The following is a 24,005-nucleotide window of genomic DNA, read 5'->3' as shown; positions in this document are numbered from 1 at the left end:
GCTCTAGCTCTGTTGAGCTTCGTTGCGTGTTGATGCAAAATATATACCGGGCCCCTTCGCCAGCTACCCGCAAGCGAAAGGCGCAAGAGCTACTCGCTAAACATGCACTAGCCTGGGAGGCCAATATGGAGCGAGCGTCAATACTTAGAAAGGACACTCAATCTATCTTGAACATCTCTACCTTGCACCGAGAGAAGGTAAGATTGGATGCTATCAATGAGGCAAAGCGACGGCAGAGGGCAAATTTATCATGGGAGTCATCCCTTCGCACCCTTCAGACTACACAGGTTGTTCCTGTCGGCGGAAGATACTCAGGTTTGCAGTGTGTAGTTTCCAATGACCCCAATGCGATAAGCCTCCAAAATATTATCAACATGCCCAAGTATCGTGACTTTGCTCATCACCTTCCAGACGATCTACGCAAGGAGCTGGAAGATTATAGATCGCGGGTTGCTCAGCGGGCTATTTCTAGAGCCATGCAGCCGTCCTGTGACCTACCAGATGCGGAATTTTCACTCTTGGCCCAGAAGACCCAGAACAAGCATTCGCCAACAGGCCCAAATCACTTGCAAGACTCACCAAATAACGAACACTCAGTTACCATATCGTCAAGTAGGATCACCAAGCACGATGCCACCGCAGCCCCTGTATCCTTATCAGACTCAATCTCTCCAAACACTACCCCGACAGACTGTCAGGTCAATTCAGCCCGCACAAACACTACTGGTATTCTTAGCACTCTCAATGCGCGTGGGCAACGCTTGCCAGCCGGCACAGCTGCACAGAAGGCAGACAAGATCGCCCAGTACATTACAGAGAAAAACAGTCACATAGTCACTACCTATATGCCCGAATTAAACCTGAACACAGATAAAATAAACACGACCTGCATCATGGAGCCAATCGCGTTTGCACTACAAGAGCTTCACCCGCGAATAGAGATAACGAACCTCACCACCGTGATCTATAATTCCAGAGAAAAAGTAGGATATAATGTTGCCACGGTAACAGTGCGTAATATGGGAGATTCCGTTGTCTCATTGAAGCTAGTTCCGAAAGGCGCGATAGACCTGGCCACTGTGGACCCCATTCAGTTTAGTTCTAAAATGTCAATGTTTGAAGGCCGGGACGTCTTCACCGACAGGGCCCGCAGCCCAGAGTCAACTCGATCTCTCATGAGCGTTAACAGTAATGCACCCGTTCACAAACTCCGGCAGAATTTAGGCGCGGTTCCTAGTAGTTCCGTCAACAGGCTTCTGGATTTGGTGTCACAGGACCCCAAGCGTTACAAGAGCAACATCTCTACTACAAGCCACATGTCACTAGGAGCAACAGTCAATATTGTGGGCTCTTCAGAACCTTCGCGGAATCAATCCAAGAGGGGGTCTGTAGAGGATATAGAAACCAGGAAGCATGCACTGAGCGAGACTCTCACCGCAAATATAGCTCCATCACAAGCGGGAATAGATGCAAAGAGGCTCATTCAAAAGTCGACAACCCCTGTTGAACTACGTGTCTTGGCAACACAGTTTCTAAAAGAAAATAAGAGTACTGAAACTAACTTGATAGTTTCCGTTCCATCATCTACTTGGAACTTAAACCCAGGGTGCTCTACATCTATAGGCTTTATCCTACCACTTTCTGAGACAGGAGTTGCAGCTCCTGGCATAATACTTCGAGAATATTGGATAGTTACATCTCCTGCTGTTGAGGTATCCCTTCTTAGTTTAGAAGATACTCTGCATGCAAATAGACTGATAGAAACGGCAGCCGATGGTACTTCGACTCGGATAAATATCCGATGCTACGGCATATCTTCCGACTTCTTACAGATCAGCAACTCCATTAGGTCCCTCAGTAAGCGTGGAGTTAAAATGATGTCCGATTTATATTTACGGCAGATGTGCGCAGAGCTAGTTTCTGAACTGGTTTTCTTGGCCATGGAGGTGTCCCGTGTTACTGAATTAGATAATAGAGAACGAGTCAAAGAGCGGGGCATAGCAAAATATAATATCAATACTAAAGCTATGCACATTCACGAGACAGGCACTCTTAACGTGTCATGGGCGGGGGTTGCTAATGACATAAAGCAGCTTCTGAGCGACCTCGTTATTGAATGCGAGGGGCTTGATCTCAGTGTACAATCGCTACTTGCAGGGTACACTGATGATTATTTCCCCGATGAGTTAGAAGCTTATGGATCCATGCAGACGCCCATCAAACAGCGGCGTATATTCGGGCTTTATCACTTGGCGGCTGACCCTGAGGCGTCTCCCATCAACTCCTCTCTTCCCCATGCTCTTGTGTCCACGTTTGGGTATCTAAATGCGGCTCGGCTGGGATCTTCTGGTTGCACACAGCACACCGAGAATAGGGTCAACGCAACTCTCCGAGCGGCTGCACTGCCTCCAATGCAAATTCCTACAACCGCTAGATTTGCGCTTGTGAAGGTTGACTCCCGCTTTAAAGCTGCAAATGAAGGACTTGCATGCAATATTAAGAGATTTACCCACGAGATTCTTCCGGCAAAGCAGCTCCTATTCTACAAGAACTCCCCCCATTACTTAAAGCTTGCTGCTTATAACTCTGTCGCACTCAAAGCTTTTCTAATGCCCCATGTACCACCACGGCAAACAGATTCTTCTCCAACTCTCTCTCTGCATGGAAGCATGAGACCACCATTAGGCAATGAGCAGGTGCCTACTGACTCTCCAGCACCTTTTTCCAAGAATCCTGTGGGTCCCCCTTCTCAGGCAGGACAGCTGGATAAGTATCGTCAGTCCAGTCTTGCTCTCATTCAGGAGCATGTCGTAGTCGACGCTTTCTCCGACAAAGAGCCTGACTTAGTCGTGCTTTCCAGCTTGGAGTCTATAGAGTACGATGTCTTTTGCCGTGGCATTGCAAGGAGTAAGGAGCTTCTAGCTTTAACCGCCCCAGTGGTTCCCACGTCACTAGCCAGATTTCTTTATGAAAGAATTGGTTTTTATTGTCAGATGCTTCTAGAACAGCAGATTGTTAAAGTGATGAATAGGGGAAAGGGAGCAACGAAGCAACGCCTTTCGCTGATGTCCAACGGTTTAATAAGTGCGTCTGCACGCCCCTCTTGGGCAGAAAATCTGTCTACACTTATTTCTATGGCCTCTGCGACCTCATCAATCCGGCCCTTGAATACCGTTTTTGGTGGCCACTTGTCTTCCTTTGACACTGAGCAACGAGGTGCCTTGGTGTACCTGGTTAAGCTACGGCACTTGCTTGAGCTTAAAGCTGCTGAAGGAGTCGGGAGCTTTGTGCCCTGCTTCTGGGAAAGTGTCTGTAAGGAGTTTGCACACCGCAGACGTAGCCTACAGACATATAACCATAACAGCGAGGAGGATGCACCGTTCGCACCCAAGACAGACTCCTTTATGATCTCAGTCTTCTATTATCGCCTGAAGTTGACGTGTCAGACTGTTGCAGAGGAAGAACACGCACGCTTAGAGGCAGAAAAGGTTAAGAAACCTCCCGGAGCCCAAAAGCCAATTGTGGCAACAGACACAGCTAAAGATATCAGAGGCAACCAGGAGGGACTTCGTTCATTCAAGCATCTATTTCTTAAGCATGTGTACTACGCTGATCCAGGGACCAAAGAGCCATATGATGGGACGTCATTAGCCTGTGCCCTCTCAGCAGTGGAGCAGGCGGAGCAAGCAGCTGATGGATCATCGCCCAGTGCACCCATTTTGGTAGAGGAGCAAGGGATTCCACAAGATAAAATTGACACTGCCATAGAAACCATAGTCCATGATGTTGCAGAGTTAATGCTCCGAGAGATGTTATACCTGCTCACCATGTCTGGACGGATGTACATACCCTTCATTTATGCACTCCACGAAATTAACCTGATAGATCCGCATGCCGTCACACGTGGCGCATCATTTCCTCCGGAACAGATTGACTGGAGCTACTATCCTGAACATCAGTACACTCCGTTTTGCCCCGAGAATGTGTCCCAAAGCCACCGTAATATGCTATATGCACATTATGAGGTTGTTCTTTTCAGTGACCAAGCAACACCACCCCATCCATATGCCAATGCAACACTACACAAGAAGGGTCGTGTTTTCAGCAAAAAAAGAATGGGTGACCAATCTCCTGCATTGACTCCGCAACGAAGCGCCTCTAACGCTTCTTTAACTGATCAAGCACCACCTAACTTATACTTGATAAGTCAAGAGGAACCATACACAATTTCAGACTATCTTATTCTGGATAAAGTAACACCACTCCCTGTGCCTGACGCCCAGTCAGGTCTATTAAAGCGGCCACCGATTAGCTCGGAGAAGCCCAGGGCAGTGTCATCTATCGAGTCGCATCCAATTAGAATCAGATGCCTCACAGGAGTACCAACATTAGCGGTGGAATCCGACAGATTGGCCTGCTTAACGGGCCTTTCTTCTATTCTAAAGGCATCGTATGAGAGGCTGAAGACTCCTCCTGTCCAGGAGCCAGTGAAAAAGGGGACGAAAGGCAAAGAGGAGCCCCTGCTATCGATGACTGCCATTCCCCTGCCCAAGACATTTTTAGGCATCTTCTTTGCAGATGCAGACCCCAACACCCTTGCTTCACGCCTGTTTTCCCGATCGTTCTTTGAAGCTAATGCATGCTTTTTAACTGGTTTGACATCAGCTACTACACCAGCAACGCTTAGCGAGACACAGACAGCGGCACTCTCAGACGCTTTCGAGTGCCTTGCCATTACAACGTTTCAACCCTTCCGTCCTATGCAGCTTAATTATGCACTCCTTGATGCTGTCTTTGCGGCCATTCAGCTATCTTCTTTTCCAAAGACAGAGACCATCGACAATATGGTGCACTACATCAGTGTGGTTGGGTTTAGACATGCCAAGACAGTCTTCAACAAGCAGTGCGCGGTAGTCAATCGTGCGCGCGCGCAACTTTGCAAGTATGTTGTAGAGATATGTTCATGCTTATTTGCAAAGAGTATTGGGCTATCTCTTCCACTTCAGCAACCGCCTGCACTGGGAGGCACGGGCTCCTCTTCTTCCTCCAAGTCTAAGGGATCTGATGCAACCACGCTGAGCTTAATTCAGTTAGTAGACTCATTCAAAACCAGCATGTCTATTTATCTTGCTCAGAACTTCAATTCTGAGGTTGTATTCCTTGACCCAAATCTACTACTCCACTTAGGGCGGCTCATCATGGAAAGCTCATGTCCGGCATTACCAGATGTGCCTCATCTCACTAATATATTTTCCGAAATGACAAATTATATGAACCTGTCTCTGTATGCTTACGGGATTGAAGACTGCACTCCTTTTACTACTGAAAAGTTGATCAGAAATGTCGATAAAATCGATGAGGAGCTCGACGAAGACCTGGAAGGAAAACTCATGGCTACAAACAGCCCTGGTCACCATCTGAATCACTCTAACTTTTCCAGTACTATAGCAAAACCGGGAATTGCCAAGCGGTCGCGTAATCGGGGCAACCTCACACTCAGTGTCTCTATTATGGAGGATGGACCGAGACCGTATTTGGGACTAACAGAACAGACAGAAGACTTGTATCTAGAAAGCCTAACTTCACAGCAGATCAAGGAATATCAGCTTGCAAAGGCGTTCTATAAAGGGCTGGGCGAAGACGTCACCAGCGTTGATCGCTTCACTAAGAAAAGAGTAGACTATGATCCAGAGTTTAATGAACCACTTGACATAGGCTCACTCATTTATGAGCTAAAGCTGGCAAGCTTCCAGAGGGAGTTTGATACATTCATAGACGCACTATTCACTCATTATACAGATGATCTAATAGCAGAGCACTGTGATCGTCTACGCCTGTATGATGATGAGCTAGACGAATATGAGCTGACCTACCAGAAGCTGGTGGGCATTGCTAACGGTGAGCTGACTGCGGAAGAGGCCGGTATAGACCCTGATGCTGCAATTCATCCGTCTGAGCTCCCCGTACCTGCTAAGCCTGACGTCACACTCTATCCAACATTTCAAAAGCCTGAACTCAAAAACGATGCTGATTGCTTTACAATCCGCAAATACATTGGGTTTACGTACAGCTCGAGCTACCAGAAGACGTCTCTTGAGTACCTTGTAGAGGGCCTCATCCTTACTATGCTAGAGTTGGTTCAGATTGCTAAACGCGTGTATAGAAGCCAAGCACCCTTAGAGTACGACACTCAAGAATATGACAGAAAGTTTGATGATGCTGTTTGGGGCATTATAAGTGCATGCGGTTACACCGAATCTGATGTCAAGGCAATAGAAGCGAGATATGCGCTTCCAGACAGACTTGAAAGTCCATCTAGCAACCAGGACGTGCACAGAGTTACATCCTATACATACCTGAGCGATGAGGTGGAAGACGAGCTATCTGGGCCAATGTCCGCGTTTCCAAAAAGACCGCCCAGTGATTGTGTTGAGGTTCCCAATACTAATGATACACTAGCGCACCGTGAAGACACGCCTTTCGATAAGGAGATGGTTGCACCTGAAGTCGCTGCAGTGGGAAGCAAAGAGGGCATTGATAATGGTGACTCCGGCGAGGATGGTGAATGGCGTAATGATGCGCAGTTCTATCAGGAGCCTCCGCAATTGTCCAAATCTTTCCAGGTGCCAGTGGAAACGCTCGAAAAGCTCTGTGCTCTCTTTTGCATTAAGCCGAGCTCCTTGACAGATGCAGAATCCATGAAGGCGCAGGCCCTTGCTGCCATTCAAGCCAAGGACACCCCTGGCTGTTCGACCATAGACGTCTCACTCATATCTTTCATAGAGAACATAGGTGTTAGGACTCTGAGTTCCTTCGAGTCTCTATACTCCTACCTCTCTACACACATTGACACAGCAGGTGTGTCTAGTGGGGCCAGCAAGGCAATGCGTCTCCCCGTATATCTATCTCTATTGACTCCGAGTGGCCCTTTTGGAACTATCTTTGCAGATGCCATTGTTCAACCGTCAGCCACCAAGTGTGCGTACGTTGTTGATATCACAGAGGAAAATGCACTGCTCCTTGCAGGAAATCTGGGCATTTTGCCACCAAAACCGGAAAAGGATATGAAATCCAAGACGAGTCCAACAAAGTCTAATGCGCCTCAAAAAGATCAAAAGCTCCCTACAAAGTCAGAGCTGGTTCCGCAAGAGGGCAAGAACCTCCTTGATGCTGCCGTGGAGGGCTTGGCTGGCTCGTCCAAGTTCCAAGAAGGGGTCAAAGAAGGTGAGGAAGAGGCTACATCGGATGTAGACGATTCCATGGTCTCGCAAGTCGAAGAGGAGTACATAGCACCAATGAACAAGCCAGTAGAGATAGATACAGTGGCCAGAAGAGATGTTTGGGGAGTTCTCTTTGACAGATTTATTGATAGAGCCCTTACCTGGGTCGACGCATGCAACAAGGTCCCTGAGCTTGTTATCAAAGTTGTTAATTATTCCGTGCGAGACTTTGCCGACTTTGTAGATTATTGAGGCAAAAAACTCATGCAACACAGTTCACGATTTTCCTACTATGTTACAGCAACTGTAGCGGGGTCGTGCTGCAAGGGCGTTTCTGACGGTACTCTTTTGGCGGCATCGTTTAACGGGCCGTGTGCATTGGAGCAGCTCGCCAATGAAGTGGTCATGGTTTCAGACTCGCTGAACAACTGCCTACGTCTCGTGGATCTAGATTCCGGATCCGTCTCTACTCTTGATATATCTGGAGCCCCTGGATTTCAGCTAGCGATCATGGCTCCTCGAGGATTGTGCAGGATTGTAATTAACGGAGTCAACGGGGTTCTTTTAGCAGATGCAGGCCATAATCGCTTGGTGTTTATCAACGGTGAGACAGGCCACTGTGAACATTTTGCTGGAACGGGTGAGGCTGCACACCTGGATGGAGGATTTTCACAGGCAGCATTTAACTTCCCCCATTCAATAGTTAGTGATCCAGTGAACGGCATTATCTATCTTACTGACGCGAAGAACCACTGCATACGGACCCTCAGCCTTATGACTAGAAAGGTAAAGACTCTAGCCGGAACACCGGGTGTGTTTGGGTATAAGGATGGACTGAATCCCCTATTCAACGAGCCCCTGGGCCTTGTCTTAACAGAGGACGGCAACGTTATTGTGTGCGATTCTAAGAATGGGGCCCTGAGGTATGTTTCTAGAGAGAACGGAGAAACTATCACCCTAGTGGGCAGACCCAGCAGTGCTATTATCAGAACAATGTGTACTTATTCATACAGGAATTCAATAGCAAATCGGCAATATTTGTCCAGGCGCCGCACGGGCGTTGGTAACTATGCTTCCTTTAGATTTGAGCTTCCATATGGCCTCTTATTCGTGGACGATGTTCTGCTTGTTACTGATGCCGGCTCTGGTAGAATATATGCATTAGACTCTCATTTCGAGATGGTCCATTGTCTCAATGACTTGGCACCTGGTTTGGGGAACCTCGACGGTCCTCTACGGGCATCTACTTTTAGGGCGCCAGCGGGCCTTTCCGAATGTAGAGCAGGCGTCCTTGTTGCTGACATGGAGTCTAACTGTCTGCGGTTTATTGGCCCCACAACGCCGAAGACCCGTTGGGGTCTCACAACTAATGCACGAGCTATACGAGACAAAGCAAACGAAGAAGCAGCAACAGCAAGTGAGTCTCCACACACGACGCAAAGCTTTGCGAACGGTATGCACAGCAACCATAGCAATGCCGGGTTACATTCTAAAACCATGACCCCAGGACCTGCCAACAAACCAAGTAAGATAGCAGACGGATCCACCATTGATCCTTCGGATATGCTGATCACTTTAACAGAGCCCAGCACCCTGCAATACACAACAGACAAGTACAATCTTGGAGAGGATCCCTCTGCCAAGGACGGAGCACAGACTCCAAGCTATGTTAAAGACTTTTTAGATGACCCCTACCCAATAGCTGTCTTCAATCTGGAGCTCTATGACTTGCTGCTAGGATATTTCTTGACTGCAAGCACCCCATCTTTGACTGAGAAGCCGCCACACAAACCAGCTGACAAACCGACTCCAGCGAGAGCAGCGTCAAACCTTGCCAGTTCTACCCGCTCTGTACCCACCCTGCCCAATTCCAGCTCACGGCCAGCCCAGGAGTCGGCCATACGCGTCTCTTTGTACGGAGCTGAGTATAGTATAAAGGCTATAATTGAAGTGTGCACCGTTATAAGCTCACGCGTCTTCGATATGTCCGCTAAAACGTACTCTATTTATAGTGCAAGAGTTGCCAGGTATCTGATGACTTTCAATCCATTGATCTTTATTCCCAGGATCCCTAAGGACGGTACAGAACAATCCATCTTGGAGCACACTAAAAAGGGACTGCTAAGGGGCCTCTCTATGGCTACCAATGTCCCAGTGTTCTCCTGTAATTTGCTTTCAGAGGATAGCCTCAGGGCAGAATATCTTGTAGTCGCCGGGAGACGGGGTACCCGGGTCTTTGTCGTGGAGCCGAAAACAGAGTCGTTCGTTATAGAGCTGGATATAAGCTTTCTGGTCGATAGCTTGTTCCTGCGATGCTTTAACACTGCGCAGTTGCTTTTTCATTGCTACTCTTCGGAGCATTCTGGAGTTAATACAGAAGGGCTCGAGACCCACAAGAGTGCCGATTATCTTGATGATTGGCCCACAGAAAAGAAGGACAAAGGGATCACAGCACCTGCTAGTGTAGGATCAAAGGGTAGTAGACTAAAGACCGTGAAAAACAATCTTGCTGCTGAATCGTTGCTTAATGTTTCCGGGACCGTGGCCATATCCGATGGGGATGACTGTCCTGATGCGGTAGAATCGTTTGACTCTGACTCCACAATATTCACCGCATTTGATGCTATTCACAAGCCACAGGACAAGCTAACTGAAATGATGAGTCTTTGCATCGAGACAAAGACATTTTCGAGTGCCACTTGTGGTTTGTTTGATTACTCTCCACACCACAATGTTGGAGAGTGCTCGGTTCGGATACCAATTGGAACGGGGGCCTGTGGCGGAGAGAAATCGGTATTTGTAGTCCCTATTTCCCAGGCACTGTTTAGCAAGCGCTACGGGATAGCTCCTGGAGATAGTCTCTGTTATGAGATAATCATATATTTTAGTATTGTCGGTCACCAGATGACTGGACATCATACAATGAGAATCTCTGCTGACAAGATAAAGCTTTGCGACTACACGGAGTTTAGAATACCATATATGATGGCTCGCTCTCCAGCCGCATTTAGAAGCTTCACCAGCAAGGTTGCCGGAGCCCAGGAAGCATCTGAATTGCCACGGGATGTGAGGAGACTGGAGAAGAACATTATTCTGGGAGTAGGGTGCACAAGCGCAGGGTCAGCATGTACTGGGCAACCCCTGCGAGATAAGATACTGGAGCCACAAGACTGAGAGGACTAAAGGATCAGCTCGCTATCCAGAAAGTGCGCTGTCACCTGTTTGACGGACATGCCGGCCTTTCGCAAAGGTTTTAAACATATGCTATCGTCGGATTGAGTGGGAATTGGTGATAAGAAGTGGACTCGTTTTTGTCCATCGGTAACGCATTTAGCTTCATTGGCCGCAGTGACTAGGCGTTGAATTTCTAGCTCTTTTGCCGCCAGCTGGGTCTCCATGGTATCTTTGAGCTCCTGCAGCTGCTTCGATGCGCGCCTCTCTGACTCTATCAACATGTGTCGTGCCTCCTTCAGTTGTCGTTCCAATGTATTATTTTTTATTACTGCTGCTCCGTACGATTGATTTAATTTTATGATTGTAGCGCGATTCTCTTCCTGATTAACCTCTGCTTTAGTGTGTGACTGTTGTTGCTCTAGTCTTTTCAATAAGTCCTTGTGCTCAGCTTGAAGGTTATGATGCTGCATTTGCAATTCTTCAAACTGCATCTGCAGCTGTTGGCAGTGTTGCGCACTGCTCTCCTGTATCTCCGTAACCTCACTCATACTTGTGTTGACATCGCATGTGTTCACCGGTGCTTTCTCTTGACTCGCGCTATCAGTGGCATGGAGAAAGCTCCATATAAGCTCTTCGGCCCGAGAAAGCCTCTCCTGCGCCCTTGCAGCGCTCAATCTGCTAGCGTTAAGTTCCTCGGTGAGGAATGTAATCTGTTGCAATAACTTCTCCAGTTCAGAGAGTGAATATCCCTCTGGGCAATGCCCTATACTGTCGGCTTCAGACGAGAGAAGCCGCCTTGCAGTAGCACGAAGGTCGCTGTCACGTTTCACTATATGATAGTGCGGGGCGCGAGATGTCATTTTATATCCTTCGCTGACTACCACTCATGCGAATGATTATACCTGCCTTCGATAATTGCAAACAAATATGGTTGAAAAAAAATGCCTGCGAAGGAGAACATGCAGAACTTCTTTGGGAAGGTTGATCGGACCTTCAAGCGCCAGTCAGAGGAGGAGTACCGTGTAAATCAAATCACCAGCCCGAAGGTTTCATGGGGACCCAGCCCGGAAGATATGGACGACATCGTGAGGTATTGCGAGCACCATTCTGCGCGAACGAACGTGATGAAGACTATCTGGTCACTTCTTTCAAGCACCAACTCAAAGAGCTGGAAGCAGATCTACAAGACTCTTTTGCTCATTGAGCACCTGCTCATCAACGCCAGCCCTGACACCGTCCGCGACATTCAGTCACACTTGAATGTCATCCAGACGCTCGAGGACTTTCGGTACAAGGATGAGGAGGGCGTTGATCGTGGAATTAATGTGAGGAAGCGCGCGGAAACTGTGCGTGAGTTGGCCATGTCCGACGATATCGACGATAAGCGTCGTAATGCAGCAGATACACGTCAAAGGTATGCCGATGTTGTCCAGAACAATGCTTCCGGGATAGGTGCCAACTTTTCAGTCAAGCAGAAGGTTCCCATCTACACCTCGTCAGAGAGCGTTGCCATGCGTGGAAAGGGACAATCTGAAAGCTTCATGGCCAGACCAGCTGACGCCTCAATGTCCATGACATCGCAACCGGCGATGCATACTATGGGACTTCAGGACCCTAATGCCACCATCTCTGCATATACTAGTCAGCAGTCTATGTCTCAGGCGTCCATGACAGCAGGAATGGGTTCAGGCGCCAACATGGGCATGGGTATGGGCATGCAAAGGCCGATGGGCATGCCGAGGCCTGCGGGCGCGATTCCGATGCCCGCGAACCCTATGCAGCGTATGCAGCAGCCTCCTGCCACCCAGCAGATGGCTCCTGCTGCTCAGCCAGCAGCTCCAATCCAGCAGCTTCAGATGCTCACTCCACAGCAGATGATGGCCATGAGCCCGGAGCAGCTCCAGGCTTATCAACAGCAGATGATAGCTCAGCAGCAGCAGATGCTTGCCATGATGCAGCAACAACAACAACAACAACAGCAGCCACAAGCAGTGATGCCTATGCAGACACAGTCCTACCAGCCCCCGGGTTCTGCACCCTTCCCTTCAACGATGCCCGCTCAACCGGTTCATCAGCCCACTCAGCAAATCCAACCCCAAATGCAACCACAAGCTCCAGCCCAGACGAACAACATAGCCGACCTCATGTCCTTCTTTTAAGGTTTACTGGGATTCTCTGTTAGTTGTAGTGAATTGTCACGCCTGCTCAGAATTTTTCGTCGTAAGCGTCCAAGTATGAAACTAGAGCCATTCTTATCTCTAAATCGTTGTGAACTGCCAGCGTTATAAGCTTCTTGAAAGTAGCCTTGCAAATGGTCTTTATAGATGGGTCCGCGGTTAGCAGGGTGGTTAGTATTGAAAAGAGCTCGTTAGATATGCGGTGATATTCAGCGCAAATAGTTTCGTCCGTTGGAGAAAGCTTGCGGGAGAGAACGGTGAGCAATGATATGCATTGAACCAGTCCTTGTTCTGTAAATCGAAGAACTCTACCAATATCGTGATCCGATTGCTTCAATCTATTGAGGAAATGATCAGGTGCGGAACATTCGCTCTCTGTACCAGGTGCCAGTAAGCTTGCTAACGCAAATACTAAATCTGCCCCAGATGCAATTGCCTCACAATCTTCGGTTCGTAAATTATTATGAGAACTGTATGTTTCAGATATGTTCTTCAAGAGCTCTAAGACAGGTCCTTCTAGAACAGAACAGAAGAAAGCAAATGCATCATTGTTAAGCAGATCAAATTGAGCAGAAATCAAAGTATCAAGTGTGTACCTGAGAAGTGTGGCTGCACTTGTGATGCGTGGAGCCACTGACTGCTCTTTTGTGGAACTTAGAAATGTTGTGGTGTCAACCCTATCTACTAGTAAATCAAAAAGCGGATCATAAATATATTCCTTAGCGCTAAAGGAGCTCTTCACCTGGTACATGTTTGACACCAAGAGCATGGGCTCAATAACGCCTGAAAAAAGGAGCGCGATTGCCTCGGCCCCGGGTTGCCCTTGCAACATTAATTGCAGTACCAATGCAAAGAACGCTGAGACAATGGTATGCTGCTTGGATGACGATATGCTAGAACAATCTGTGGCTAGTGGAGAAAGGAAGGAAGTGCATGCCGACTGGAGGGTCTGATGCGTTAGTTCGACCTCTGTACTGCTATACTCATTTGATGGAGCGTTCAATGGAGCATTCGGTGAAAGCATCAAGTAAATTGTATGGGCCACAAAGAGCAAGATATCGTACTCGTTTCTAGTGTACTGGAACACAAGGATAGGGGAGACACAACGTTGCCACACTGAGCCCCACAGCTCCGAGTTGCAAGAGAGCTCGCTATTAATTAGGACTGTGGCGATAGAGTATACAAAGTTCCTCAGCGCTAGTGCTCTGCTCGTCTGGGTCGCAGCTTCCAAAGTTTTAAGGTAACATTCCAGCAGTACGAGTGTATGCTCCGTGTGAAGCGACAAAATAGTTGGCAGCGCTTCTTTGAGGATTCCTAGCGCAGTCCTAGAGATGGTAGTCTCTCCAAGACATGTAAAGTGAGCTATGGCAGTACAAAATCTGCTTGCATTTGTGTTATTCAATTCAGAGACCTTGGAGCCCAAGAAGTTTAGCAGCCCATCAAGTTGTTCATAGGTCGTTGACCAGCTATACTCATTGGAGTATGTGACAGAGGCACTAATGGAGCTGGTGATAGAGGCGTTAGGTGTAATGCATGAAAGAACAGATGAGCCCTGTAGTAAGCTCTTCTTTTTCTGCGCGATTGTAGGGTATACCACAGAAGCTCCATGTTCCAATATGGTGGAGCCCATGAGCGTGTTCTGTAAAGCAGTCATGTCAATAGGCGTGCTCTTTCGGTACAGTACCAGAAAATCAGTGCTAAATAAACAGGACCTTGAGCTATATGGAAAGTCTGGCTCACTGTTCTCATGGAAGCACTCTGTGCATGCAAGCTCTTCAAGACCATTCTCAATAGACGTATTGTGACTCTTGTTCGTTATTCTGTACAATGAGGAAAGAATAACAGAAAAGATAGCGTCATGGTCATCAGTATCAGGGAGCTCTGTGAGGAGCTCATTGACCATTGCAAAAAGCAGCGACAAGTCTGTTGGATACGGTATCAGCTTGCTCAGGTGTGCTAGCGGAAGGAAGAAAAGCCTGGATAGTCTGTTATCAGAGTATTCAAAGTTGTTCCTAAAAATAGGCAGCATGTACTTGACAAACCTACTCAAAGTCCGTATGAGAGTAGCGCACGTAGCAGCATTTTCTAGCGGGTCGTTCGAGTACACATATCCATAGAGAATACTGACTATGAGTGAACTGTATACGAGTGAGAACTCCTCCAAGATCATGTCAAGGGTGGTAGGCTTAGATGCAGTATCATTAACATCATTAGCATCACACCGCGACGCATCTAGACACGTTATTGGAGAGTATATGTCCACATCTACTGTATGCAGCCCCCGTCGAGGGGTCATGAGTGCCGGAACCTCTGTGCCTGCATCGGGCAACTGCTTGTCCGGTGTAGCATTATAAACTTTTCGCAGTCTGAGCTTAAAGATATTGATTGTAAATGTAAGGAAATCAACACTGATAGGTAGCCGAATCATGTTGTACGCATGTAGCTCCTTTCCGTGCTGCTCTAGTACAATGGCGCATACCTTATCTGAGCCCAAAAGAGACACTGTGAAAATATCTAGGAGGTGCCTATAGAAGTACAAAATATTGTCAGAAAAGGATAGTGCCAGGGTGCTAAAGATTTCAAGGCGTAGACCCAACTTCTGGAAAACTTTATTGGCAATGATAAGGATGTGAAGATATGGATTAATAAAGTGTTCAATAATGTGGAACGAGGTATACTCCTGGAGAGCAATCCCACGCGATAATTCTTGATTTGAAAGAACAAAGCTTTGACGCAGTGCCTTTGGGTTAGAGTCGCTCACGAGCTTGTACAGAATTCTAGAAAGATTGTATAGATGCCCAAAGGCTTCATATGCGCCCTCATTGACATGAGAGGATACAAGCACGAAGAGGACTATGGCTACAGCGCAGTGCTGCCCAGCTAACGTGGCTAAGAGAGTAAAGTCCTCCTTGCTGTTACCCAGCCTTAAGCTAGAAGCTAGCTGTGTCGATAGCTCGGAAGGCTCCAAGTGTGGAATAATAAGATTGGCATGCCAGACATGCCGCCTGAGATAGAATAAGCTCGAAATAACAAGGTTACGAAGCAGCTGAGATCGGTGCTGGAAGATGCGAAGTATTGTCTCTTCTCGGGAAATGATGTCGCTGATACGTTCCTCTGCAATATTCTGCTTCGTCTGACAGACAATCAAATAATCGCAAAGTCTATATAAGTGGAAAACAAGCTCTGGAACGGCGCCAGTGAACTCAGCTGGAACTTTGAACCATAAAGCCTTCATATAGACTGTGAGTGAGTCAACTGCGCGATTCATAAACATGTTCAGTGCTATATTAATTCGAAGAAACCGCTCATATTGCTTGAATGCCTGAATATCCGATATGGATATCGGTCCACTCGGCGGGCTAGCTTGCGGAGTTGGCTGTTCATTGTTATGTGACTTTTGTTCGGCTGTGGCAAGGGTCTCAGAGCCATGGCCAGATTCTTCTGGATCACGGGGAGTGGCAGTGGACTGTGGTGTGGTTTGCTGCAGATTATATGCAATCTTCTGCAATGGCATTGCCAGGCTTCCTGCCTCTATGTGCTCTTCAACTGCAGCTGCATCAGGCTCGGTTGTTCCACTGTTCTGGTCATCGCGACCCTTCGATGCTGTACTGGTAGAAGCGAGTGGAGTATGTGATGCGTCTGTACCCCTAATGCAAGACTCCGACGAGCAAGCTGTTAGCGAAGGCTTGGACACCAGATCTAAGTTGGTATCTTCTTCAAGAATGTCCATCAGAATGTCGTCGCATTCATCAAGCTTCACAGTAAGTGTGTTGTGACAATTGGCAGACTCTCGATAGACACAGTCAAGTTCCATAGATATATACTTTCCTAGCTTTTTGCATAACTGTGGGAAGCCGTGGGTACTGATAAACTGCCTGGTCCTGATCTCGTTAATACTAAAGGGCGAAGAGATGATGCCATCATATAGCTCTGCCAGGAATTGGACTTGGATGAGGTCCTGCTTGTCTGCACACTTCGTATTTTTGATGAACACTTCCTTGGTCATTTTCTCTTTGACAGATGAGTTGTGCAAGTCTGTATTTAGCATGAGCACTGCATACGATAGTATGTATGCTAACTCCTGAGTAAATGTCGTCCCATTCTTCATGTCATCTGGCAAGAGAGAAAAGAGATGCACAAAGTGCTGCGAGAAGACCTTCATGATTCGCTCAATCTGCTGGCTTTCCCCAGGAATGTGAAAGAACGATAAGTAGTATCTTATAGCTATCAAGAAGATGTTCTCTGATTTTTCCGGCATCTCCTTCTGCTCAGACCACCGACACATTACCGGGATAATTGGTGTATGATCGGACTGGCGACCTTCAGATGATGACTTTTGTTGCTGCTGCTGCTGTTGTTGCCGTTGCCGGGCTCGCAGAGTCTGCATCTCCTTCTGAGTTAATGTGAATAACGAGCCTAGGGACTCGGTATTAACCATGGCAGCCACTCTATCGTAGCACGACCTATCTTCAGAGTTGGGGACTGAAACCATCGATCCTGTTTTTCCTTGGCGCACTGAGTCGATGAAGAGCCTCAGATCACTGAAAACAATATCTGCAAAGGCTTCCAGAAGCTCTGATTCGTGTGGATCGCCAAGGAGTACTCCAAATCCTTTCTTATTGAAATTCTGAGAAACAATGTAGCGTATGATGGATCTGTGGTCGTTACGGATGTAGCCGCATTGAATCATTTTCTGAATAACCTTCTTCGGCCTAGAGGCAGTTGCAAACTCAGAGATCAATGTGTTCCGGCGATAGTCATTGAGCAGCGAAACTATGTGGTCCTCTAACGGCTTATTAGAAAGAATTATCATCTGCTGCGCTTCCGTTAACTTTCTATCCATCAAGAACCTCCTAAATCCCCGCATAATAGACACCAAAACATGGACCGCACAATCGGCTACAGTTGAAAAGAACACTGCAGTGTTGTTGGGGCCTTGCGGGCTCAAGGAGTATTGGGCCGTGAGCGTCGTAGCGTCTACGCGGTGCGATAGGTCTATATATTTATACAAAAGAGCTTCTAACGAAAGAGTCTTATGGGATATGCTTGTGAGTGACGCGTCTGTTAACGTCATATAAGTGTTGAGGTTGTTTGCCACAGCGTCAAGCAGGCTGAGAACAATAGGTTTCATTGGATATAGCCCTGGGAGAGCAGAACACACGATATCACTGCTGGCAATGTGACTATCGTACAAGAAGCTCAGGAGATTGATTTGTTTCTCTGTATAAGTAGCATCCTTTCCAGCATAGGTTGTTCCGAGCAATAGGTCTATGAAGAGCAATCCATGGCCGCGGATGTCTGCAGATTCGCTTTCGTTCAGAGGCATTATCAGAAAGTTTTGCAATATTGAGTTAATTACCTCGAATAGGCCAGGCATGGGTAGTGCGACTACAAGCAGTTTTCTAAGAAAGTACAAGGAGATGCGATAAAGTTCGCTAGAGTCTGCACTTAGACCTATGCTTATGGTGTCGATAAGGATGTGCAGCAGCTGGGAAACATGACGATATGTGAGCATGAAGATTTGGGATGGGGCCTGCATAGCCTTGATGACAGTGGTGAAAGCCAAGTACATTTCTAAGGAAAGAGAAACAAGAGCATCTGGCTGACGCGATAACACCCTTATGAATTCGCCGGTAATAGACAACATATAGGATTCTACTGTATCCATGTGCATGGAAGCATTAGTCCTATGGCTAGCTTCGCTATTACTGGGTGCTTGCAGATTTACCATTGCCTCTTTATCTTCTCCGATGCATGCTATTCGAGACTTGTCAAGGTCTGGGGGCACCCGAGGAATTAAAAAGCCACCTTTCAAGTGTAGAGAACGCAAGTGAAAGGCGTACGAAAATACTTGAGCAATGGAGGTTGTCACAGCATTGTAGAAGTACATGCGTGTAGTGGATGGCATAAGGCCAATGGGAAGCGAGGAGGAATGGGAAACATTCAGCACTTCATGAAGATGTAAAACGTCTAATCGTTGCACAGTATTCAAAAATTGCTCATACTTCCGTTGATTCATGCAAGAGAACTGCTCGGGCGTTATCTCAAGGGTTTCTATAGATGCCTGAACACGAAGAAACACTAGGCTGGCGTAGTCATAAATATTCGAATCAGTGGCTAGAGTCTTTGTGCTAACAGACGGCTTCAGCTTTGACACCGAGGGAAAGTTCTTGTCCAGTGCCAGTATAATTGTGAACAAACGACACAGCACATACTTGATCAGGAGAAGCGTGTGTTCGGTTATCCAGTTAGCAGACACAGCCGCTGAGGGCTCAGGGCTGTTGTCCACTAGTTGAGCTTGCTGCTCAATTAAATAAACGTTTCGCAGTGCAGCACAATTAATAAGGCAGAGCAGGAGAGTTCGAACAGCAACAATCTCTCGGTCAAAGTTGAAGCACGACTCCAGCATCAGAAAGTTGTGAAAAACACTCTTCCTGCTATCATATTTAACTAGTCGTCTGTACTCTACTGCAAGAAGACCCTGCAAGCAGAGTTGGGCAGACGACATATAAAGTACTCCACTTGCTAGAAGAACTGTGAGCAAGCAATAGCACAGCTCAATGAGCTTTGAGGGCACAGCATTGATATGAGAGTCTATCTGCAGGGAGAGAATCTTTAGTGCTATTCCTAGAAGTGGAAGAAGCATTTTGCTGTTGGAAAAGGTCTCGTAGTAAAGCTGTAAAACCATCTTATCCCGCGCTATGGCCTTGGCTTTCTTACTCTTCGTGCTTTTCGTGACGCCATCGGCAGCACACACAGCCTCGGAGGGGGCTGTGGCAGAAAGTTCCACTAGGTCCCCTAGATAAATCATTTGCTGCTGATGGGTGCATTCGTCTTGTGGATTTATCAGTTTCTGGTGTTGGGAGGAAAGTAGCTTGGCTATTGTTTTAAGAACTTCTGCCCCCTCGGCAAGATACGAGTCGTGGGGTATCGGCTTAACGGACGCCAAGAAGTCGTTAGCGCTGATTGAAATTTGATCTGTGTCCTCATTGATGACTGTCAAGAAAGAGATGAAAATACTCTCTAGGTTCTTCAGAGGAGGACGGAGAGCCCCTAACTTTCTGGGGAGAACCCTTATGATGCTAGAAAGAAGCTCTCCAATGTATTGGAAGTCTTCAGGGAGATGTGACATTTTATTTAAAAAAAGTCCTGATACTATCAGATTTAAAGTTTGTTAGCTCTGCAAGGGAAGAAAGTTCGTAAGTTGGAAACTGCAGATATCGTATTTAAATAATTAAGAAGCAATCCTACTTGTAGTCTGCAATGGCAGTCTTCAATAACAGTTTTTAAATCAGGTCTGTACTGGTGGACAGAAGCCGGCCGGCTGGCCGCCTACCGCAACGGTGGAATGATCGCTTCCCAAAACAGAAGAAAAGGAAGGTGGCAATCAAGTGCGTTGACACATTCTCAGCAAAAATGAAAAGACATGCTAGCATGACGCGTATTTATTTGTGACTACGCAACAGGCTGGCCAATTATGGTAGCCCTATAGCCCGTATGAGAAGCCGGCGCTTTAATCGATTCAACAACTTTTTAGCGACCGGACTAAAAATCCGCCTGTCATTTCTGGTCTCCATGTCCGCTTTGACAAGACGTTGCAGGATATCGATGGGCTTATTGACAAGGAACCTGACTAGGTTGCTTACGCCTTAAAGGGTAGCCTCACTAACGTGCTTCTGAAGGTCCAGTTGGAGAACTTACCCCCTAGTTCTCTCAGTGCCATTTGGGATGCTTGGTGCGCTCTCATATCCTGGGAGTATCTAGGTGCAGCGAATGCTTAGAAAGGGTTCTACTCTTTACCTTGCTACGCAAAGTGTTACTTCACCTCTGCATCTGCACTGGGGAGAGAGTCAAGGAGAGACTATGCCTGCTAATGACGTCTTTTGTACCACTAAGCAGATCACTTCTGCTCTTACCTATTTTTACGGTTCAGGAAACAGCAACATTGATGGCATCCTTCCTCCCTTTTATCCATGCAGAGGCCGTTAAGTCCATAACGCTCTGACTGATATTGACTCTGTTGTTCTGGTGACAGTGGCGCAGAGTAGAGGCCTAGAAGCAGTCAAACCCTTGCCTAGCACGAGAAGGGACTAGAGGTTGCGAGCCGGCCATCACAATGTTGCAAAGCTTCTCATGACACACAAGAAGGACGCCGCTGGCTGGACAATGCCTATGTACACCGCATCACTCGAAGACACGGACATGGTGTCTCAACACCTCGATGAAAAGGGTAAGAAGGACAGGCAGGGTCTGACCACCCTCATCATCACCGCCCAGAACGGAAGGGACGAGACGGTGAAGCTTCTGATGAAGCATGAGAATGGTGTCTCTAGCTGGACAGACCTTATCCATTCTGTGAGTGTGACGAAGTACTATAGATTCCGATGAATTATTTTGCTTCTCTGGAGAAGACTACTTAAGATTGCATTGCATATTTGTCTAGTCAGTGGGTTGTCATGTTATTACCTGCAGGCATAAATGTGTTCGTCGCGTGCCTGAGAGTTGTAAGAATACTGCTATCTTCAAGTGTCCACATTGTCACACTACATCCGCTGATACAATTGTTATGCTCTTCAATAATAGTGACCCTAGTGTCTTAGTGCCTCTAATCCTTATTTGTATTTATATATGTAAATAGTCGGGTCAAACTCCGTTGGCGGGACAAACTGGCTCATGAGAAACTGCTTCAGAGGCGGTCTTGCTTGCCCAGGCTAATGTTAGTGTATTTCTATTCACAATTTATTGCTTGTAAATTAAGCTGATTTAAGTATATTTAGGTAGGTCTAGATGGGCACAATAGTAGTATTCCGTGTTGTAAGTGCCGACAAACATAATAGAGAGAAAAGGCCTCCATCCGACAAAATGGGCAAAAGTGTATTGGCGTATAATGGCCTCCAATCTCTGCAGCATCAGATAGTACGCTTCATGTATGTGGTTACCGGGTGCGGTCGTTCAAGAGCAAGTGTCTCCACTAAGCAACAGAAAAGTCGCGCTGGTATAAATCCATTTGAAAATCTCGGTGTTTAATTATTCGTCAAGGAATGTGCCCAAACTTAAAAAAATAATTGACAAATGCCAAGTCTTACTGGAAAATCCCATCGTGGGCCAAATATCAGCCAGGTAACATCCGATAAAATCCTTATGCTCATGGCGCACCAGCTCGGGGTGCCCTCATCTGATCCTGTCGCTATCATTTCTGCAGCTCAGGCACACAAAGACCAAATAGACTGGGCTCGCATAGGAAATAGCTGCAACATTCAGAAACAACTAGCTCGCAAGCATTTCAACGAGGTTATCAAGCCGCGATATGAGAGCTCTGGCTCGATCATGGACATCACCGACAGATCAGAGTTCACCATGTTTATTGCGTCTCTCCTTTCTAGCCGATGCTATCCATCTGCAGAGGTTCTAGCCAAATTCGCTCCCACCAGCGGTCGTAAGTATAGCCGAGTTATACTTCGCAGGGCATTCCATAACATCAAGAAGTGTCGGATGCTGAAAGATTGTTATACTAATCTTGGGTATACCTTTAACGATCTTCTACTCCAGAGTTCACAGATCTGCGAGCAAGAGCAATTCAAAATTATAACTCCGTCGGACGACGTTCTCCAGCCAAGTCTCTTTGCTGGAACCAGCAATAAATACACAGGGGCTGACACAGACCAGCAAGACCAAACCTGTCTTCTGCAGCGGAGAGACCTCCCGCTACCTACAGGCCCCAGAGCTGCTAGCTCTTCCAGTTCTTCGAGCCTTCTGATGCCGAAGCTCTCCTTGAATTATCCCAAGTTTATGTCAAGTAGCTTACCAAGTCTATCAACAAAAGCTACGTACTCTGGCTCACTTTCTTCCAAAAATCCCTCACAAAGCTTTACAGTGTTAGCCAACCTTTCCGATTCTCCTCTTCCTCAGTATAGTATAGATTCGTCCTACAATGTTATGAGGTCTATCCCCATAGCTCCCCTGCCCCAGCCCCAGTCGCAGCATCCCCTGACAGCTGATGGGCAACAATACTGGGTGCCCAACCCTGCACAAGCGCATGGCAGTGTGTCTTCCAATCTGCTATCGCGTGGTGTCCCTGGTCTAGCCACAACTTCTAGTCTGGAGCTGGGCCTGGAGCAAGATCCCGATTATATCGTCACCAAAACGGATAGAACACCTGTATATGGTGAAGTCCATGGCAACACAATGCCTATCTTTGGTGACTCTGGAGGGTACTATAGCTCCACCTTTTCCTCTTGGGAGTCTAATGATCAACCAGCTGCCATATCGTCGGCTCCTTCTCCGTTCAGCTCTCACTCCGCGTTGCCCTGCATGCCAGCTCAGGCAGCCTGGACCAAGCCACCACCAATCCCGGTCACTCCCAACCAAGTTGTAGATCATTTTCGTGCCGCTAGCGTTTACTCGGCATCGGCATCAGCGTCCAGTTCTGCGTCAGTATGCAGTCTGGACTTTCCTGTTCATCCTGCCTCGTTATTGGCCTCGGGTACTAGAACCCCCACCCAGGAAGAGATGGCATGCGGCACACAATGGACTGCTTCATCTGGAGACAATGGGGAAGGTGGCGTTAAAAGCGAGCAGATGTTCTATTCGCAATTTACGCAGCAAAACTATACAGAGCTGTCCTCTGTCTCCTCGGATATCTTCTCGAACCTCCCCTTTGTCAAATTCGATACCTCTGAAGGTATTCCAGAAGACAAGGAAGCGTGTTCGAGTGCAGGCATAGTAGTTAATGATCCTTTTAGCTTAAACGAAGATCCCACTCCATCCTACTTGTCCGGTTCCCGCGCAAGGACCAAGCTCTAGCCGAGTCTTGGGTCGCCCGTGCTAAACCTGCCCCATAAAAGCTTTGAACTGTCATCTCAAGTGTGAGGAGTGCCTATGTACCGCAACTACGTCGGAACTTTGCATAAGCATCTAGTGGAATAGCGATCACCGAGAACGAACTAAGCCATCTTTCTCAATTCTTTCGCAGCATAGATGAATAATATTTGTGTAAGATTGCATGAAATCTTACAAAGCCGAGGTCGTGAAGAGCAGTTATGATATCGTTTCCATTGACTGTCTTTCTTCTATGGGACACAGCGTAAGTCTGTGCCTGCAGTGCGACGAAGCAGATGAGCTCTGTCACAGCTTCTTGAACAAGCTCTTTGGCGCCGCGAGTCAACTTCGTGTTGGCTGGAAGACACTCCTTCATTATGCTCCCAATGTTTGCTATGGGGAGAAAGGGATCCGTAGTCCTCTCATCGGTCATTTTAAAATTAAATAAAAGAACTTAAAAAGTATTTACTCCGAGTCAAACGGGGTGTGTGTATTTTGTGTTATGAAAGTATGATTCTTTGTTTATTGGTCTATTGTAAATTTTCTATAGCGATTCCGCAGCTTTTGTCTGTTGAGGTCCGGCTTCAGGCTCGATCTGAGATTATGCCACTCAGAC

The 24,005-nt window shown here is 47.2% G+C and overlaps 7 protein-coding genes across 7 annotated transcripts; 4 read left to right on the top strand and 3 right to left on the bottom strand.

The window, feature by feature from the left end:
* Positions 1–32: 32 nt before the first annotated feature.
* On the top strand, positions 33–7,472 carry GL50803_0032681 (uncharacterized protein; the record flags this gene model as incomplete). The annotated part of the gene is made up of 1 exon (XM_001706802.1): positions 33–7,472. The coding sequence occupies one exon, from the start codon at positions 33–35 to the stop codon at positions 7,470–7,472; it is 7,440 nt and encodes a 2,479-aa protein (XP_001706854.1).
* Positions 7,473–7,484: 12 nt separating this feature from the next.
* Positions 7,485–10,394, top strand: GL50803_0017193 (NHL repeat-containing protein; the record flags this gene model as incomplete). The annotated part of the gene is made up of 1 exon (XM_001706803.1): positions 7,485–10,394. The coding sequence occupies one exon, from the start codon at positions 7,485–7,487 to the stop codon at positions 10,392–10,394; it is 2,910 nt and encodes a 969-aa protein (XP_001706855.1).
* A 5-nt stretch (positions 10,395–10,399) lies between these two features.
* On the bottom strand, positions 10,400–11,254 carry GL50803_003255 (uncharacterized protein; the record flags this gene model as incomplete). Its single annotated transcript, XM_001706804.1, has 1 exon — positions 10,400–11,254. The coding sequence occupies one exon, from the start codon at positions 11,252–11,254 to the stop codon at positions 10,400–10,402; it is 855 nt and encodes a 284-aa protein (XP_001706856.1).
* An 81-nt stretch (positions 11,255–11,335) lies between these two features.
* GL50803_003256 (Epsin related protein) lies at positions 11,336–12,553 on the top strand (the record flags this gene model as incomplete). Its single annotated transcript, XM_001706805.1, has 1 exon — positions 11,336–12,553. One exon carries the CDS (start codon positions 11,336–11,338, stop codon positions 12,551–12,553), a length of 1,218 nt encoding a protein of 405 aa, XP_001706857.1.
* Positions 12,554–12,599: 46 nt separating this feature from the next.
* GL50803_0017192 (Sec7 family protein) lies at positions 12,600–19,703 on the bottom strand (the record flags this gene model as incomplete). The annotated part of the gene is made up of 1 exon (XM_001706806.1): positions 12,600–19,703. The coding sequence occupies one exon, from the start codon at positions 19,701–19,703 to the stop codon at positions 12,600–12,602; it is 7,104 nt and encodes a 2,367-aa protein (XP_001706858.1).
* Positions 19,704–21,712: 2,009 nt separating this feature from the next.
* Positions 21,713–23,374, top strand: GL50803_007230 (uncharacterized protein; the record flags this gene model as incomplete). Its single annotated transcript, XM_038046325.1, has 1 exon — positions 21,713–23,374. The coding sequence occupies one exon, from the start codon at positions 21,713–21,715 to the stop codon at positions 23,372–23,374; it is 1,662 nt and encodes a 553-aa protein (XP_037902312.1).
* Positions 23,375–23,528: 154 nt separating this feature from the next.
* On the bottom strand, positions 23,529–23,822 carry GL50803_007231 (CCAAT-binding transcription factor subunit A; the record flags this gene model as incomplete). Its single annotated transcript, XM_001706812.1, has 1 exon — positions 23,529–23,822. The coding sequence occupies one exon, from the start codon at positions 23,820–23,822 to the stop codon at positions 23,529–23,531; it is 294 nt and encodes a 97-aa protein (XP_001706864.1).
* Positions 23,823–24,005: the final 183 nt, after the last annotated feature.

The sequence above is a fragment of the Giardia intestinalis genome, chromosome 5 (genome assembly GCF_000002435.2).
Source record: "Giardia intestinalis strain WB C6 chromosome 5, whole genome shotgun sequence".
NCBI classification, from domain to species: domain Eukaryota; phylum Fornicata; order Diplomonadida; family Hexamitidae; genus Giardia; species Giardia duodenalis.
This window is presented reverse-complemented; position numbering and strand designations above follow the sequence as displayed.